The sequence below is a fragment of the Schistocerca cancellata genome, chromosome 9, assembly GCF_023864275.1.
Source record: "Schistocerca cancellata isolate TAMUIC-IGC-003103 chromosome 9, iqSchCanc2.1, whole genome shotgun sequence".
Taxonomy (NCBI): domain Eukaryota; kingdom Metazoa; phylum Arthropoda; class Insecta; order Orthoptera; family Acrididae; genus Schistocerca; species Schistocerca cancellata.
In genome coordinates this window covers 100,088,336-100,106,247 of record NC_064634.1, presented here as the reverse complement: position 1 = coordinate 100,106,247, position 17,912 = coordinate 100,088,336, and the positions used below count along the sequence as shown (strand labels likewise).

The 17,912-nt window shown below is 37.9% G+C and overlaps 1 protein-coding gene across 2 annotated transcripts in view; it reads left to right on the top strand.

The window, feature by feature from the left end:
* The first annotated feature begins 246 nt into the window (after positions 1-246).
* The window catches only part of LOC126101631 (BRCA1-associated protein), a 144,327-nt gene continuing 126,661 nt past the window's right edge, over positions 247-17,912 (top strand). Inside the window, exons 1-2 of one of the 2 annotated variants that reach the window (XM_049912317.1) lie at positions 247-513; positions 631-798. In XM_049912317.1, the coding sequence (XP_049768274.1) occupies positions 432-513; positions 631-798 (250 nt within the window). In that variant the 5' untranslated portion in view covers positions 247-431. The remainder of the gene's footprint in view (positions 514-630; positions 799-17,912) is intronic. The other variant, XM_049912316.1, reaches the window with a different exon arrangement.

Here is a 17,912-nt window from a genome sequence, read left to right as displayed (position 1 = left end):
TAAATGTTCTGATTTACGCTATAAAACAGACCAAATTAACCGTTCACTGAACATAAATAATGAAAATTATGGCACATAAATTTATCAAAGACGTATCAAAAGATTCTCTGTTGTGAAGTTGTCGACTTCGTATGGAATAATCTTACACCTGTATATATTTCATTTGCTTGATACAATATAAAGTTAATAGAAAAATACCAGTACAATATATTTCAGAATTTTCGGAAAATATGACTATAGTAGTTGTTAAACCAGAGTTAACAGCTGGCAGCCATATTTTTCGGAACTGATCATCGCTGACCGCTGTCATTGTTTATAAACAACAAAGAAAGAAAGTACTGTGTGAACGCGAGTGTAAAGTAAAGGCATACAACTTATTGAATATCCGTATGTTTTTATGCCTGTAAGCCTGTGTTGGAAATTTGTAGGTGATGTCATTGCCAGTTTCATTATGTATCCTACGTATTGAATTAAGTGACGAATTTAGTGATAAGAAAAGTGACAAAAATTCAGGTAATAATTTCACCATTTTTGTGTATAAACTTTTAGTGTGTGTGGATATAACAGATGATTTTCATGATATAGAACTACTTTCGAAAACAAAATACCAAATGTTGTGATTTCCAATAGGACTTTGTGGTGCGATGGCTGCAGAGAACATGAAAAGATATGGACGAGGAAGAAGAGAAATGCGCAATCTAACTATTGAAACTTACTCGAATGATGGAGAGTCAAGACCCCGCGGATTAATTCCCGGGTCAGAAAGCAGAGAGTCGACCCCTTTGTGTCTTCCAGAAGGTAAGATGCGAAAGAATGATTGAAATGTCTTCCTTGATTATCTCGGTACTGAACTTATTTTAAATCTGCTTTCAATATTAATTAAACGAATAAAAACAGTTCGCACCTATAGAATACTTTCATCTTACCAAACATAATTAAATTTTTGAAACATAGTTAGGCTAATTGTTTGAAAGATTTTTAGGCGTCTGTGTTCCGTTTCCTCTGTTTGATTTGCAGCATAGTAGTATTTTCTCGTGTCTTCTATTGTATTTCTGAAACAATTAATATCTCTTTTGTTATCCAAGGATTTACGTTGCCACTTTCACTGTTTCATCCCTCAAAACTATGCCTCAATTTTCTCTGGGGGATCATAAGTAATGAAAATGTGTGACAATAATTCGCCATGTAGTTGTAGGGTTAAAAGGTCAATGAGCATGTACACAAGGCTTGAAAATATTCTTGAGTTTTCGGACAGTATTTTTCAGAGTTAGCCACAGACTACATGTATGTCCTCCTGCATGACCACTGCAGCAGCTCGACTACAGTGAGGGCTTGTATAGAGTGGAATGAGGGAGCAGAAAAAGGAAAGGTGGAGGGAGGTCTGGACTGAAGGGTGGCTGATTGCTAGGATGAAGACGTAGCAAGTATGTGAAATAGAAATGTGGCACCAAAGAGCTCACTACGGTGCAGATAGGAGGAGATGTATGTGGCACACATTGACATGGAGAAGTGGACTGAGAGAGGGGGAGAGAGTGTAAATGAACGTGTGAGTATAGGAAGAGTGAAGTGTGGGGTTTTGGGAAATGGTTGGAGGTAGTTATGGAAAAGGAGTTAGTGCAAATTGAGACCAGGAAGAAGGATTGAAGGATGTATTGTAAGGAAAATTTCCATTTATGTAGCTTCTCTAATTACCGAATTGATGCTTCCAGCAGGCTGCAGCAATGGGTTAATGTATCCTTGTTTGTAAGTGTGTGTTTTTGTTTGTCAGTTACCTGTGTTGTAGGACGTTATTCTGAAGCTTAGCAACCATTTCAGTCTTGTTTATGTGCCTGTTGGCCTCTCTTTGCCTCAGTGGTTCCATTTACTCCTTTCACTATTTGTATTCAACACAGGAATTTCCAGTACCATTTTAGCATATGACATTTCCGGAATGTGATTTTCACTCTGCGTATGACATTTGTCAATTTTGATATCATACACAATTTGATCATAGAGGGGTAATCCTTTAGTTATCATACATTTGCATTAGGGCCTAAGTCCTTCGTATCATCATTCGTGAGGAACAGTTGACGTTTATCATTTTCTGTAACTTTTTGTAGAGTTTTTCTTCTTCCTCGCTGGAATTTGTGCATTTTTGCATGTAGACTCGGATGTGGTTTTTTTATTTATTTTTTAGAGGAGTCTTGTTTTTGAGTTCCTATAGTATCTGTAATACAAGAAAGTAATTCTCATACATGAGACCAGGTGACTTTGTCCCATTGCGGCGAGCAACCATGTTGCATACAATTGATGGCAGCAGCTGTTTGCCAAAATATTGTGCCTGCTGTATACGTAAACCTGGTTATATGTCTCAGAATTATTCTTTTATCATCTTTACTTGAACAAACTGGAGAGTCAAATCTGTGTTATTGTTTATTCAGTTGTGTTGTATGTTGAGAGATTTTGCAGAAGTAGCCAATCCGATTGGGTTTTGTTTAGAGAGATGTTTCAGAAGTAGCCAAGGACCTCCACTAGACTAAAGCTTTACTGAGTTCCCTTAGTCCTCTACTACTAATATTCTTTCACGCAATCTGAAATATCAGCGTCCCAGCTGTGGAGCCTGTCAGAGCATGAAATTTTTGATGAAAGCCTTAACAATTTTGTATGTAAAGAGTGCTAAACCATACCAGAGCTACACTCACTGCAGTCTCAGCCAAGACCCCTAGCACTTGTAAATCTCAGATCTTGGCATCAACACAATAGAACACATGCCAACAAAGTCCTTCAGTCAGTAAAATTATTTCGTAGTTATTCAGTGTCTGTGTGTGATTTGTAATACATTCAGGTGTACAGCACCACAGACAATACCTCGGTGGACTGGTGAGAGGAAAGTGATCAGTATGTTTATTTTATGTTTACTGTCAGCTGCAAGACATGAACATCCTAATTTTCCTTGTGAAAATGCAAGAAGAACTATCTTTGCAGCTATACTGTTTTTGTGTAAAAAATTGTATTAGATTTTAGCAAGTAACTACACTGCCAGAAGAAAAATAGTACACATATTCACTCAGGATTTATTGTTGCAACAGTGCACATGGAGTACACAAAATGATTACATTTACAGATTAATAGCACAAGCGGGTCAGAGGTACCAGGTATTGACCCACACTGAAACACCCATATTAGTATGTGGTTTAGCCTGAGGCTGCAATGCAGGCACTAATCCAGCATCCACTCAATTGTACACACGTCAAATGCTGTCCTGTGATACATTGACCTTTTCACGTAGTTCTGTAATAGCTGTTAGTTGATGAGTCACTTCTTATCCCATCATATCCCACTTGCATTCAGTTGGAGACATGTCTGGAGATTGTGCTGGCTGGGGAAGTTGCTGCATGTATTGCAGAGCTAGAGTTTCACTGGCAGTGTGTGGATGAGCATTATCCTGTTGGAACGACATGTCACCTTTCTGTTGCAAGTACAGCAAAAGAATGGGTCTCACAACATTCTGCATGTACTGAGTGCTGGTTAGTGTCCCTTCCAGAAATTTCAAAGATGAAAGAGAGTTGTAGCTCACCCCACCCCATACCATAAGAACCGTGGTGGGGTCAGTGTGTCTTCGATACATGTACTCAACGAGACAGTGCTCACAAGATCGACAGTGTACATACAAATGACCATCACTTGCAGGCAGAATCTTGTTTTTATTGCTGAAGACTACTGGGCACCATTCAATCTTCCAGTTTGTGTTGACACATCGGAGCGCACAAGTCTTCTTTCTGTACTGCGATAGCTGTACGATATGCCACTGCTGTGCTTACAGTATGACAACTGGTACCAGCATCGCTGCACAGTTGATGCAGTACGTCCAACTTGTGTGGCAATTCTCCAAAAGGACCATACCACCACATGCAAGGCCACAGTTTGACCACTGTCAAATTCACTCAGTTGGCTGTAGGATGCACAAGTGCATCTCCGTAGCATGCTTGCTTGTTTGCTTCACATGTTTGCACCACACTGAGCATTTTGGGTGTGAGGATTCCCTATTAAAGGGTACACAGAGATTGCATTGTGGTACCTACGCCACTACGCTATCTTTTGGCAGGTGACAGTGAAACACATTATCAGTAGGCCTACATCTTCTACCCCAAGTTGGCATATGCTGTCATCAGGTGAAAATCGGCATCGTCTTTCCTGGCCTACTAATTATTTATTTTATTTTATTTTGTCCCCCACATGCAGTGTATACCCGTTATGTGAAAAACAACCGTAATACATACATTTTTCAAGTCCAAAATTTTGAAGTCATTCCTTTGTATGTCCTTAGCACAATTTTCAAATGAATTACAATGTTTTCCCTTGCTTCTGCAAAATGGATGTATTTCCCTACAATCCAATAAAATTAGACACTAGAACATACACAGTCACAGTAGTATTAATGTGACCACCACATATGTTTGACATCAATTTGCAAAAACCACTCAATGATGGCAAGTGGTAACACTAGCAGCAGGGGGTATATAAAGCATGTCAGTGGCTGCAGGAAACAGCGCAGTCGTTATTGTAATGCATAAACAAAGTGATTTACCAGATATCCACTAGGGCATGCTTACTGGCTTTCGGGCCAAAGGCGGAAGTACGTATTTCTGAAAGGCTGAGTTTGTAAACTGTTTGTGTGCCAGTGTGATTAAAGTATACTGAGCATGGAAAAATGATGCAATCCAAGACCAGCGCCAAGGCAGCTGGGGGCACCACGTTAGCCATAGACAAGAGTGAACTACGGCTGTGGTTATGTATATGGGTTGAATAGATGTTCAGCTGTTGAATAATGGGCTGCCCGGATGAACGGAGGGGCTACCAACAGTGTCTCCTCATTGACAGTTCAGCAAACATTGTTGTGTATGGCCCTCTGCATCAGGTGCCTGGTTCATGCACCCATGCTGACTGCTGTTCCTCAGTGATGAAGGCAGGAATTCACATGCCAAACTTCAGCTGGACATCCACTGAGCGGTGACAGGTGGACTTTTAAAATTAATCACATTTTATGTTCCATCAGTCAAATGGCCGTCTGAAAGCAAATACCTTACAACAATCATCGAAAGGATCCTGGCTGGAGGAAAGAGTGTTATGGTCAGGGGAATGTTTTCATTTCATTCTCTGGGTCATCTCGTCATTCTGGAAGACACAGTGGATCAACACAAGCATGCATCTACCCAAGGGGACCGTGTACAGCCTTACATTCAGTTTGTTTTTCCTTGGCACAATGACATCTACCAACAGGTCAGTGCAACATGGCACACACTTCACAGTGTACAGGCATGGTTCAAAGAGCACCAGGATGAGTTTACCATACTTCCTTGACCACCAAAAGCCTGGGATTTACACCCAATTGAGGCTCTTTGGTACCACCTTGATTGAACCATTCATGCCACGGATCATCAGATGAGAAACCTAGTGCAACTGCCACTTCACTGGAATCAACATGACTCCTTATCTGTGTTGAAACCTTCCAGAACCTCATTGATTTTCTTCCTGCACATTTTGGAGTGGTCTGTGCTGCAAAAAGTGGTTAGTCCATGTTTCGCAGGAGGTCATGTTAATGTGACTGGACATCATGTGACGTAAAACCTGTGCAGTGACTTTGCATTGCAGTAGTCATATTCCATAACTCCCACAAAGAGTGATCTGTAGGAAGTGGAAAGAAGTCACAAATATAAACATACCGTAAGTGCATTGAAATAACTTAACAGTACAGACTATGTATAACAGTGATGATTCTAATGGATGAATTGAACTTTCTGGTGCCACTGTCAGCTTTGATCCAAGATGTAACTATGTTGTGTTGTGTGGCGTTATTGTGGTGCGGCACCTATTAAATGATTTGTGTTTGCAGAGAGCATTTTCGAATGAGCAGTGGTGCCTTCTAGTTTCTGATTGCTACTAGTGCAACATTGGGCTTAGTGCCATATGTTACTTGGTGTTTATTTTTGTTGGCTTCATGTGGCGGTGTTAGTGTGACAGTATTTGCAGGTCGATTAGGAGGGGTTCCTGGTTCAAGAATTATATACTGGCTATGTGGGATATTGTTTTCTAAAGTTGTTACTGGTGCTGTTGCCCGTCAGTTTGGTTTTGTTCCCACAAGACCTGTGTTAGTAGTAGGTTTGTTTCATATTGATTTTCTTATTGTCATGAGGTTTGTTCTGAGTTTATAAAGTATAAAGGGTCTTCAGGTAGGGGAGCCAGGGCTAATTGTGAAAATTGATGAGTCTCCATTTAGAAAGGAGGGGCAGTTGTGCTGTGAGTGTTTGTGTGTGTGTGTGTGTGTGTGTGTGTGTGTAGCAGTTCAGTTCACCTGCTTTGTTTATTGTCTTCGTTTGTCCTCGGTGTTGACATCCTGCATTGCTACGCTGGCTGAAAAATGGGGTTCGTAATTCCAACTCTGACTGCTGTAAATAATGTAGCCAACAGGTACACAGTTGCGTTTCACAGTACTTTAATTTCACTGTTCACAACTCCCCAATAATACAGTTATTTGGCCATTGCACTGTTGTTTAACTTTCGATAAGTCTCATTAATAGTTTGCAGGCAAACCTCCACATACTGCTACAATAGTTAACTACTGAACATCTACGAGCAGTTTAAACCTAACCACAAGATTCACAATTCTTGATGAATAGAAAGGTATGTATGGAGCAGACACTGTCATTGTTTTTACACATGGCCAAATTGTTTAACTCTTATTCCACAGTTAAGCTGAAGCATTGTTGTCGATCTAACCAACACAGGTTTCTCGTCTGAAACTGGGCCGTGGACTGACTGTCTCGGGACCAAAAATCGGGCCCTTATATATCATCACACTAATAGATACTGAAACTACACATTGTTCGAAGTTCAATTTACAGAAATTACAATTAAAACTTAACTCATTAAATTAACTGAATACATTGAAAAATTTGCTCCCATATACATAACCACAGCCGTAGTTCACTCTTGTTTATGGCGAACGTGGTGCCCCCAGCTGCCTTGGCGCTGGTCTTGGATTGCATCATTTTTCCATGCTCAGTATACTTTAATCACACTGGCACACAAACAGTTTCTTCTACTGCAAAGGTTAGGCCGAATTATTTGTTTAAATTGTGAAATTAACAAATATCATTATGCAAACAATACTTTTGACAAAACTGGTAATTACTTTGTAATTGAAACTTTGTAATTAATTAAGGGCTGCTTTTGCTAACATGTTTTTGAATAGAGCCAAATAGATACTTCAAGATTACTAGCATCTTCCAAGTGTTCACAATTATTACAGAATTTATATATTTTTATATGTCAACAACAGAATTTATGTTACGAAACAATCACTGATTTCACCCTATAACAAAAGATACTAACTAGGAATAGTCTAAATAAATTACAAAATCAATTACATACATAAAACTAAGCACAAAATTAGATCTGGTCTTATATTCTTTAAAACTGAGGCCAACCTTTCTCTTTTATGGAAATGCTGATTATATTCATGTATATTAATGGTAATTAGTCAAAGTGAAAAAAACGAATTTTAAGGAGGCAGATGGCAAAACGAGGGGAAGTAAAAATTATCCCAACTTGCTTCGTCACATCTGGAGTGTTGTTTTTCAGGGGCTAGGTATTCTGATGTGGTTTTTATGGTGGTGGGTGGGCTTGAAAAATGGGTTGTGTTTGGATTAATTGTTGAGTACCCAGAGGATTCCACTATTGTATCAGATTCATTTTCTCCATTCAGGGATTTAGGTACTAGGGGTTATCGTCTCAATGAGTATTGTTGGGGGGGGGGGGGGGGGGGGGAAGAGATTATCTGAAAACTAGTGTCTACTTCAACGTGTTTTGGAGCTCATTTAAAAAATGTACTGGCTGAAGATTGTTAGTTAAATGTTTGGGAGCCGGGATGGGGCGGGGGTTATTTTAGTGAGTCAGGGTATTTTGTTACGGATTTTTTTCCTTCCCCAAACAATGGAAACTGTAGTTTGGAATATCAGCAGCATTAGAAAAAGATAGATTGCTACTCACTGTAAAGCTGACCTGTTGATTTGCAGACACATGCATTGAAAAGATGGTTACACATTTTAGCTTTTGGCCAAAGCATTCTTTTTAAATAAAAGCTACACTGTGTAAGAGAATTTTTCCTTTTTTTTTTTGGGGGGGGGGGGGGGGGGGGAAGTACAATTATATTTGAGTTGGTGCTTTTCAGTTGGATTATGTTTTAATTCTTTTTCTCCAAAATTGTGAATGACATTAGTATTTCTTGCAGTATTTATATTTTTATGTGGATATTAGTTGACAGGTGAGTGGTGTTTAGGGTGCTAGGATTAGAACGTGTTTCAGTAAGGGTTTTGTGTGTGTGTGTGTGGGGGGGGGGGGGGGCCTTGCGCGCACGCATGCTAGCTGACTCATACTACTGTCATTATTCCATCTTGGTTTTTCCAGTGTTGGATTTTACTTCAGCCTGTTGCAGTTTGTTGCTATTGTAGGTTTCATTTGAGATATATAGGTCAAGTGAAATTTGTGGTGTCAGGTTTTTTAGTTATGCGTGGGTTTGTGGTATCGCAGACTTTGTTTCAGCTACTGACATCAAGTGCCTGTCTCATTCTCAGTTTCCCCACCTCCCAGGTTCTTCAAAATTATGGTTTTGTTGATTGCCGGTGTCTTCATTTGGTTGGTTGATTTTCGCATTAGGGTCAATCCATATGAAGTGGTCCAGTAATGGTTGCTTGACCATTTTTAAATATTTTAATATTTTTGTATGTGATTGGCCTGTATTTGTGAAGTTTAAAACAGTTTTTTAAAATAATTTATCTTGCAGCTTTACTGGATGGCGGCCATTTTTATTAGTAGGTGCGCGACGATTTTTCAGTCTGTAGACATTAGCGAAAATTTTAATATCTCTGCACTGGGTTAAGTTACAACATTGCAACTGACAAGATTGTTTTTAGGAAAGTGTCCTCTACAATGTTGTCTATTACACAAAATAACCTAAATTCAAAAATAACCAGTCAAAATGACCTCAAAAGTTTGGTATCCAAATTTTCAAAAATCCACTTTTTAGGCCCAAAAATAACAAGCAAGGAGTGATTTATGAGACTCTATTTTTTCCTTTATTTGGATATCATACACTACTAGCCTCATCTAGAGCAACAACACTTACAAATGTTATCTTAATTTTTTATGAATTTTTGAAATTTGGAAATTTTCATTTTTTGTAAGGTTTGGGGTTACTTATCTCAAGTGGGACTGAATATAAAAATATGATTTTTGCACAGTTTGTAATCCTGTATGATAGCAATGTACTGTAAAAATTTCAACATTGATATCTAACAGTGAACAGAGATATGAATTTTTGAAAATGAGGAAATAATTCACATTACTCTACAACTGATCTTATGACTGTTGCCTATTTAAATGGGTTATTATTTTATTGTAATAAAATTTAATTGTGACATATTTAGCTAACACTATCTCCCAATATTTGTTTAGTTTATTTATTTTTAATAAAGCAATATTAAACAATAGCAGCTTTCACTTTTGTTCTATTGTAATAAAAATGCCCATTTATGTTTAGGTTTAGTGTCAATAAGTAAGTACATTATTGCTGGGTGTGGCATTGTAGATGTACGTTATTGCTGGGTGTGGCATTGTTGTAGGCAGTCTGTTCTAAAACCTCTGTTAGAGTGGTTGTACATACTTCATCTAGAGTGTAGAATGTGTTATGTGCTTTGTTCTGTGTGTAATTTGTAATTAATTTTGTGAGATTAACTGGAATGCAATAACATGGATGAACAGTGCTCTTTGGACAGATAGCAAGTGAAGTGTGTCACAAAACAGTTTACGGTCAGTTTCAAAAACCTGAAAAATGTCAATGACTTTGATGAAGTTAGACAAACTTTGTTTAAATTTTGAGTAAGTTCTTCTGTAACATCAGTGTGTGAGTATCAAGAGATATTCTGAAGTACAACCACATTTTTGGAAGAATGCTGTGATCCACTTAAAATCCATAAAAAGCCTATTACTAAAGTTTTGAGGGAAATAAAACTTGAACATTTGTCCTTGTTATGTGAGAGTGAAATAGCTTCCCAAGTGAAACATAATGTGATTCCCGTAAATTCCCTGTGACCAAACTGTTACTCAGAAATATTTGTTGTTAATCCAGAACCAGACTCATGTAACCTTGTTAATGACATTTGTATTCCTAATGAGGAAGCTGTCAGCATATTGGATTTTGCTTGTTCTCCTGCTTCGAAAATAATAAAATTAAGTAGCAGAAAAAGAAAAGCAGCTATTGAAAATAAGGTATAACAAATTTCAGACAAAATTAGAAAATACATGGAATCCTGCTTTAATAATACAGGTACCAACATTATTTCTAAAGAAGAAGTAAACCTACCACCAGCATCATCTGACACTGAATATTTGAGCTTAATAGAGAAATTAAAAATGAAATGTTCAGTTCCTCTGAAGAGGAAAAAGTTAAAATTTTAAGTTTGCCCCCTGACTTATGGTCAAGAGAAAAGTAGTTCATGAATTCAACGTTTCTCATTGTTTGCTTAAACTAACCCAAAAATTAGTGAAAGAGCAAGGCATTCTTCCAGTTTTAGGAAAGAAGAAAGGAGTAGGTATAAGTGAAGAATCAATTAAAAAGATCCAGCAGTTTTTTGAAGATGATGAAAACAGTAGAATGTGCCCAGGTTGCAAAGATAACAACTCTTTTGCTATAAATGGAGTTAAAGTAAGAAAGCAGAAACGACTAGTGCTGTCAAATTTAAATGAACTTTATGTAGCTTTCAAAAATTCTCATCCTGAATGCAAAATTGGAAGGTCAAAATTTTGTGACCTCCACCCTAAGTGGTGTATTTTGGCTGGACCCTCAGGGACACACTCTGTATGTGTTTGTTTATATAATCAAAATGTCAAACTGATGATTGCAGGTGCAAAACTCAGTGATCTTAACTACAAAGAGTTACTAGATTTAATCATCTGTGACACTAACAGTTATGACTGCATGATGAGTTTGTGTAATAAATGTCCTGGTTAGGAAACCATTATTGAATTTTTTCACGAATAATATGAGTAAATGCCAGATAGTGGTTCACAACTGACAGGGCAGAAATGATAACAGTGGTTAAATCTCAGGAAGAGTACTTGGAATCTTTAATTGACAACTTACAAAATCCCAAAAGTCACCTCTATGTTTCTAAAATCCAGAGTAAGTTTTTAAGGACATAAAAGCACAACTTCATGAAACTGAATGCGTAGTGCTAGCTGATTTTGCAGAAAATTTTACATTTATGATTCAGCATGCAATATAAGGGTACCACTGGGTCAATGACCAGGTAACAGTGCATCCATTTATTCTCTACTTTAAAAATGAGAAAGATGAAGTTTGCAGTTCTTCAATTTGCATTCTAAGTGACTACTTGGAGCACAACATGTTTGCTGTACATGTGTTTCAAAAATATGTAATAAATTGCAAAAAAGAAAATTTTCCCAAGGTTGAGAAGCTGATATGCTTTTCAGATGGAAGTGGTAGTCAGTATAAGAACAAAAAGAAATTTTCAAATCTGTGCAACCACAAAGTAGACTTTGGGTTGGAGGCTGAATGGCAATAATTTTTTTCCCCATGATAAAAATGCATGTGATAGAGTAGGAGGTAAAACAAAACAAGAAGTAAGTAAAGCCAGCCTACAAAGACCATCCACAGACCAAATTCTCACAGTACAGGACACATATGTCTTTTGCAAGGATAATATTAAAGGAATTACCTATTTTGTGATAAAGAAAGAAGAAGTGGTTCTGCATATGAAAACCGGATTTGAAAACTGCACACCAAAAAAGGACCAAGGCATTTCCATATATTCCTTGGCATTGCATAGAACTTAGCTCGATACTATGTAACATCAGTAACAGAAATTTATGAGGATCATTGTGTCAGTAAAATTATATCTCTGTCTTTAACGTTGAATAACATAGTGGCATGTGTGTATGATGGACAATGCAGATGGACCTTGCAGAGGTTGAAAGAATAAGTTTGGTAAACAATGATGTTTTGTGCATTTTTACCACCCTGCTGGCCCAAGAACATCATTCAAGAAATCTACTAGTGACAAAGTTTGGATACCAATGAAAAATGTATTAAGGAAACTTTCAGTGCTTGAACTTAACCACAGCAACTGGGAGGTCTTATCCTATATCACAGAAGCTGTCTGAAGAAATAAGTCTTCTTAACATTCACCACCAGATTTCGGAACAGTCGGATCTCGAAGGATGTTAATTGAAAATATTTATTTTAAGTCTGTCAAAATAATATAAATGTTAATTTCAGTGATGTTTCCACTTTTTGTATATAATTCAGTACCTTCTACAATAATTGATTATATCCAGCCAGTATCACACATGAATAGGCAACAGCCATAAGATCAGTTGTAGAGTAATGTGAATTATCTCCTCATTTTCAAAAATTCATATCTTTGTTCACAGTCAGATATCAGTGTTGAAATTTTTACAGTATGTTGCTATCATATATGTGTACAAACTGTGCAAAAATTGTATTTTTATATTCAGTCCCACCTGAGATAACTAACCCCAAACTTAACAAAAAATGAAAATTTTCAAATTTCAAAAATTCATAAAAAATTAAGGAAACATTTGTAAGTGTTTTTGCTCCATATGAGGCTAGTAGTGTATGATACCTGAGTATAGGAAAAAAATAGATTCTCATAAATCACTCCTTGTTTGTTATTTTTGGGCCTAAAAAGTGGATTTTTGAAAATTTGGATACCAAAATTTGGAGGTCATTTTGACTTGTTATTTTTGAATGTAGGGTATTTTGTGTAATAGACAATGTTGTAGAGGACACTTTTCTAAAACCAATCATGTCAATTGCAACATTGTAACTTAAACCAGTGCAGAGATATTCATATTTTTGCTAACGTCTCGAAACTGAAACATTGTCTCACGCTTACAAACAAAATTGGCCGCCATTCAGTAAAGGTGAAAGGTAAAATTTTTTTAAAAGCTGTTTTGAACTTCACAATTATAGGGTAATCACATATAAAAAATTAAAATATTTAAAAATGGTCAAGCAACCGCCTTAATTTTTATTGGACCACTTCATTAGTATTTGTTTGGTATTCGATTGTCATATATTTAGTTTGTCCCCATCCGGAACCTCCTATTTCCCACTCTTGTCTCATTGGTTGCATCTTATTTATGCAGTTAAATATTTTTTGCGACATTATATTGTATAAGCTTAAAATGAACATCACAGGTCAAAGTTGACGTGCCCTGCTGAAGTCTTCAGTATTCCCATTCTAAATGCAAAATAATTAAAACATTAGAAATAAAGAGTTTCTGTAAATCTGCTGTTCTTTGTGGTAGGAGTTACCTAACAGAAAGTTCTTCAATCCAGTCATAAATTCCACCACATTGCCTACTTCACATTTAATGTGCTCTGACAATACAATATGTTGAATACATCCATATCTATGTATCTGACTCTTTTCTGTACTGGTGTTAACCCTCCCTCCCCCCCCCCCCCCCCCACCCACCCAAAAAAAAAATCTTTGTAGAGTTTGTTATGCATCCTAGTGTTCAATTCATATTTTTCATTATTTGAGAAATGGGGAGTACTGGTAATGACACAAGTACATTGTTAATTATACGGATTATACTTGTATGTACCATCACTTGACTCCATCTAATCCCATAGCACACCCATTTTCAGGCAGTAGTGTCTGAAGACAGGGACTGAAGACCTCTCTCAGTAAATTGTTCCATTCTATTTCTCCTTTACTGGTGAAAGAAAAAATGGTGACATATTTGTTGAAGTGCAACATATTTATTTTATGTCAGTGGTTTAAATTTTGAATCGCCTCCATTCCTCCACATTCAGCTTATTATTAATATTAGTTTACGCACTGCATGCTGCAACAGCTCTGACCATTTTATCTGATTTGTGAATTTTTCTCCAACTTTCCAATGATTTCCATTTCAGCTCCTTTATTATGGCTGTGGCATTAAATATTCAAAATATTCCTGGACAAATGAATCATGACTTGTTAAAAGGGCTTAAGTCCAATGTTACCTTTTTTAAAAAAGCAAAATATGTTGTCGAGATCTTGATGCATATATACAAATGTTAGTGTTAAAAGATGTTGGTGTTAAAAGGACTTCACTCCTACCAAACCTTCACCAAAAACCAAAGCTTCAATCTACATGGAAATAATAGACTGATCTCTGACCACAGTGATAACAGAGAAGAAACTGTGATTCTTTTAGTTTTTCATTTACTTTTTTTATTTTAGAATGTTAAGATTGTTGACTTAGGTGAAATTGTTAATGAAGAAAAAAGAAGAAGAAGAAGAAAACCACTACCAATGGAAACAATGAAACATTCCATGTCCCACTTTGAACAAGTTACATTTAAGCCGTGTGACTGTATGGAATTTCAGTACTCCCTGATCGGAAAGGATGTTTAGTGATTTCACTTTACACACACAGCCCCATAAGTCATACATTTAAGCTTTCACGGCTGGATAATATGAATGATGTAGCTTTCCCTAATACATTAGCATATCCAAAAGGCAGTGTCTCCTACAAAACAAAGAAAGCAGTGGACATTCAGCAAGTACTGTCATATGTTCACCAAGGAGGAGAAGAAAAGATTTTCGACCATATGATTGTTAACTGGAACAACATGGCCAGAGCAAACAATGTTAGTGAAGAAGACTGAAAGGTCATTGTTAAAACAGTATTTGTAAAACCACTGACTTCATTCCAGGCTTAAAAACCACAGATTATGAATTGTTTATTATGTGTCTGGGTGTTCTAAAAGTATTAAATAATATTGTTACATACCTGCAAAAATGTAAGAAATGACTGTTTTAACACGAATTTGCCAATAATTCAGTAAAATATTTAAACCACTAGTGAGGTTTTTTTTTTATTATTGCTTTCAGCTCAAAAAATATGATTTTAATTGAGAATAATAAAATCCAAAACAACAAGAAATACTATTTTTTGGAATATTTTTTACAAATTATTTATTGAATGGATTTATGTTGATGCTCTATAAACACCTTAAAATACATCCATAACAATGAAAATAACCCATTTTTGTCAGTATAATGTAACTGAATAGATTAAAAAAACTACTCACCAAGTGACAGCAGAACACACACACATAAAAAAGGTTTCCCTTATGCAAGCCTTTGGTGCCAGTGGTTCCTTCGTCTGACAGAGGGGTTGAAGGGGAAGGAGGAGGGGTGAAGGAAGAGGACTGAAGAAGTTTAGGAAAAGTGGTAGAGGTCGGAAAAGTCACCCAGAAGCCAGGATCAGGGATGAGGAGAAAAGACTGATTGTTGGGGACTGCACAGGGAGAGATTTGAAAACCTGAGAGCATAAAAGGCGGAAGTCAGGATAAAATGCAAGACAGAGATTACTGCCAAAACATCGTGCACGAGTCAATAAGAGTGAAAAGCTAAGTGGATTGTATGTCAAAGAGATGGGAGGTGGTTGGCAAAAAACATGCAGATCAGAAAATGAGAGATTTAGAAAACTAAAACAGAGTGAATAAAGGAGTAGTTACTGTGAAGAAATGCTGAGACAGAAGAAATTAACGTAAATTAAGGCTAGGTGGATGGTGAGAACCGGGGACATGTTGTATCACTAGTTCCCACCTGCAGAGTTATGAGAAACTGGTGCCTGGGAGAAGAACCCACATGGTGTGTGTGGTGAAACAGGCGCCGAGGTCACATCGGTCATGTTGTAGAGCATACTCTGCAACAGGATATTGTGTGTTGCTGGTATACACCCTCTGCTCTATGCCCATTCATCCTAACTAATAACTGGGTGGTGGTCATGTCAATGTAAAAGGCCGAACAGTGTTTACGTAACAGCTGGTATAATAAGTGTTGTTCCACAGGTGGCCTTCCCTTTGATATTATATGTTTTGCCAGTTACAGGGTGAGTATAGATGGTAGTAGGAGGGTGCACAGGGCAACTCTTGCAATGGGGATGATCACAGGAGTAATAGCTATAGTGTAGGGAGATGGGTGTAGAAGGCTCGTAGGATCTGACAAGGATATTGTGGAGATCGGGAGGGTGATGAAAAGCTATTCTAGGTATGGTGGGCAAAAACTCGGACAGAATGGATGTCATTTCAGGGCATGGTTTTAGGAATTCATGGCGTTGTTGAAGTAGGTGATTAATATGTTCAAGACCAGGATAATACTGAGTGACAAGTGGTGTGCTCTGAAGTTTTTGGAGGGATCAGCAGTGCTGGGATTGGATGTGATGGCGTGGGAAATCTGCTTTTGAATTAGGCTGGTGGGGTAATTGCATCCAGTGAAGGCTGAGGTGAGAATGGTTGCGTACTGCTGTAAAGAGTGTGCATCTGAACAAATACATTTGCTTCAAAGTCCAAGGTGTATGGGAGGGAATGTTCGGCATGGAAAGGATGGCGACTGTCAGAGTGTAAGTGCTGTTATTTGTTGATAAGTTTAATGTGGACATAAGTGTGTAGCTGGCCTCTGGTGAGGATGAGATCAGCATCAAGGAACGCAGCACTCTGAATGGGACCATGTGAAATTTAATTGGGAGAAGGTATTTAGAGATTCCAGGAACTTTAATAGGTCAGCCTCACCATGAGTCCATATGGCAGAGATGTCATCAGTGAACCTAAACAGCCTTATGGAGCCCAGGAAAACCCTCTCCAAGTGACCCATAAAAAGGTTGGCATAGGAAGGAGCCATTCTGTTTCACATGGCTGTACCCATGATCTGTTTGTATTCTGCCCCTCAAAGGTGAAGTAGTTTTTGATAAATATAAAGTCAATTAACACTTTCGCTGCGGCATCAGTGCAGGCGTGCAACTCTCCAGTGCGGCCCAGCAATTGCGAGTGCAGGCTGGTAACGCTCAAGTGCGGGTCGGTAACACTCTGAAATGGCAGGTACCGCTCGGAGCCGACGCTCCTAACCACACCTGAGCTACAGGCTGACGTCAAGACCTTGTAAGATCTGTAGGATATGTTCTATACTGACCTAATGATGACACCTTAGGCGCATTACTTCAAATAAGCTTCAACTGTATTGTGGTCATGTTTTAAAGTCTATTTGCTATCTGACACCTGTAGGGGTCACAGGCGTCATTCAGATGTTCGTGATTTGTTGATAATGTAACAAAAAATACAATTTGGATTCCAAAACGCATATTCTTGAGAAGGAAAAAAAGGGAAACTTGATTCATTTGAAATTATATTTACCTTAAATGTGCATTTTTAAGATTGACTCTGAAAGAAATCGTCAATTTAGTAACATGTTTGCTCCTGGTGTGAAAGAATTAGCCGTCTACATTTATCATAGACGCCCAGGGGATGACCGGATGTGTAGAAATTAGTAAGCGAAACACTTTTCCTGCTCCTTTTCACATTGGAAGGTCCATTAACCGCCATTACGAACAATATACGTTCGATAATTGACCACACAAAACAAAAGTTTACACGTTTTGATACTAGCTTAGACGCTGCAACTAGACTGAGTAATCCGACAGTGAGTGTGGACGCTTATAAGCGTCAACCGCACTGGCTTGTGGCTTGTTGTGACGCTTATAAGCGTCAGCCGCAGCGAAAGTGTTAAAGTGAGCAGGAAGGAAGTCATAGGTTTGGAATCAGGTGGACCCTGACTGAGGAAATGTTCAGCAGCAGACAGACAGTGTTCATGGGGGATGTTGGCATAGAGGGAGATGGCATCAAAGTGGGGTGCATGGTATGGGTGGGTTAAGAAGTTCTGTGGATTGTGGTGTTAGTCCTTGTGAAGGGCCTAAAGTTTTAAGGAGGGACTGCAGGTCAGTTTTTATGACAGGGATGGGATTGTTATGACAGATTTTGTATGTGGAGATGTGGA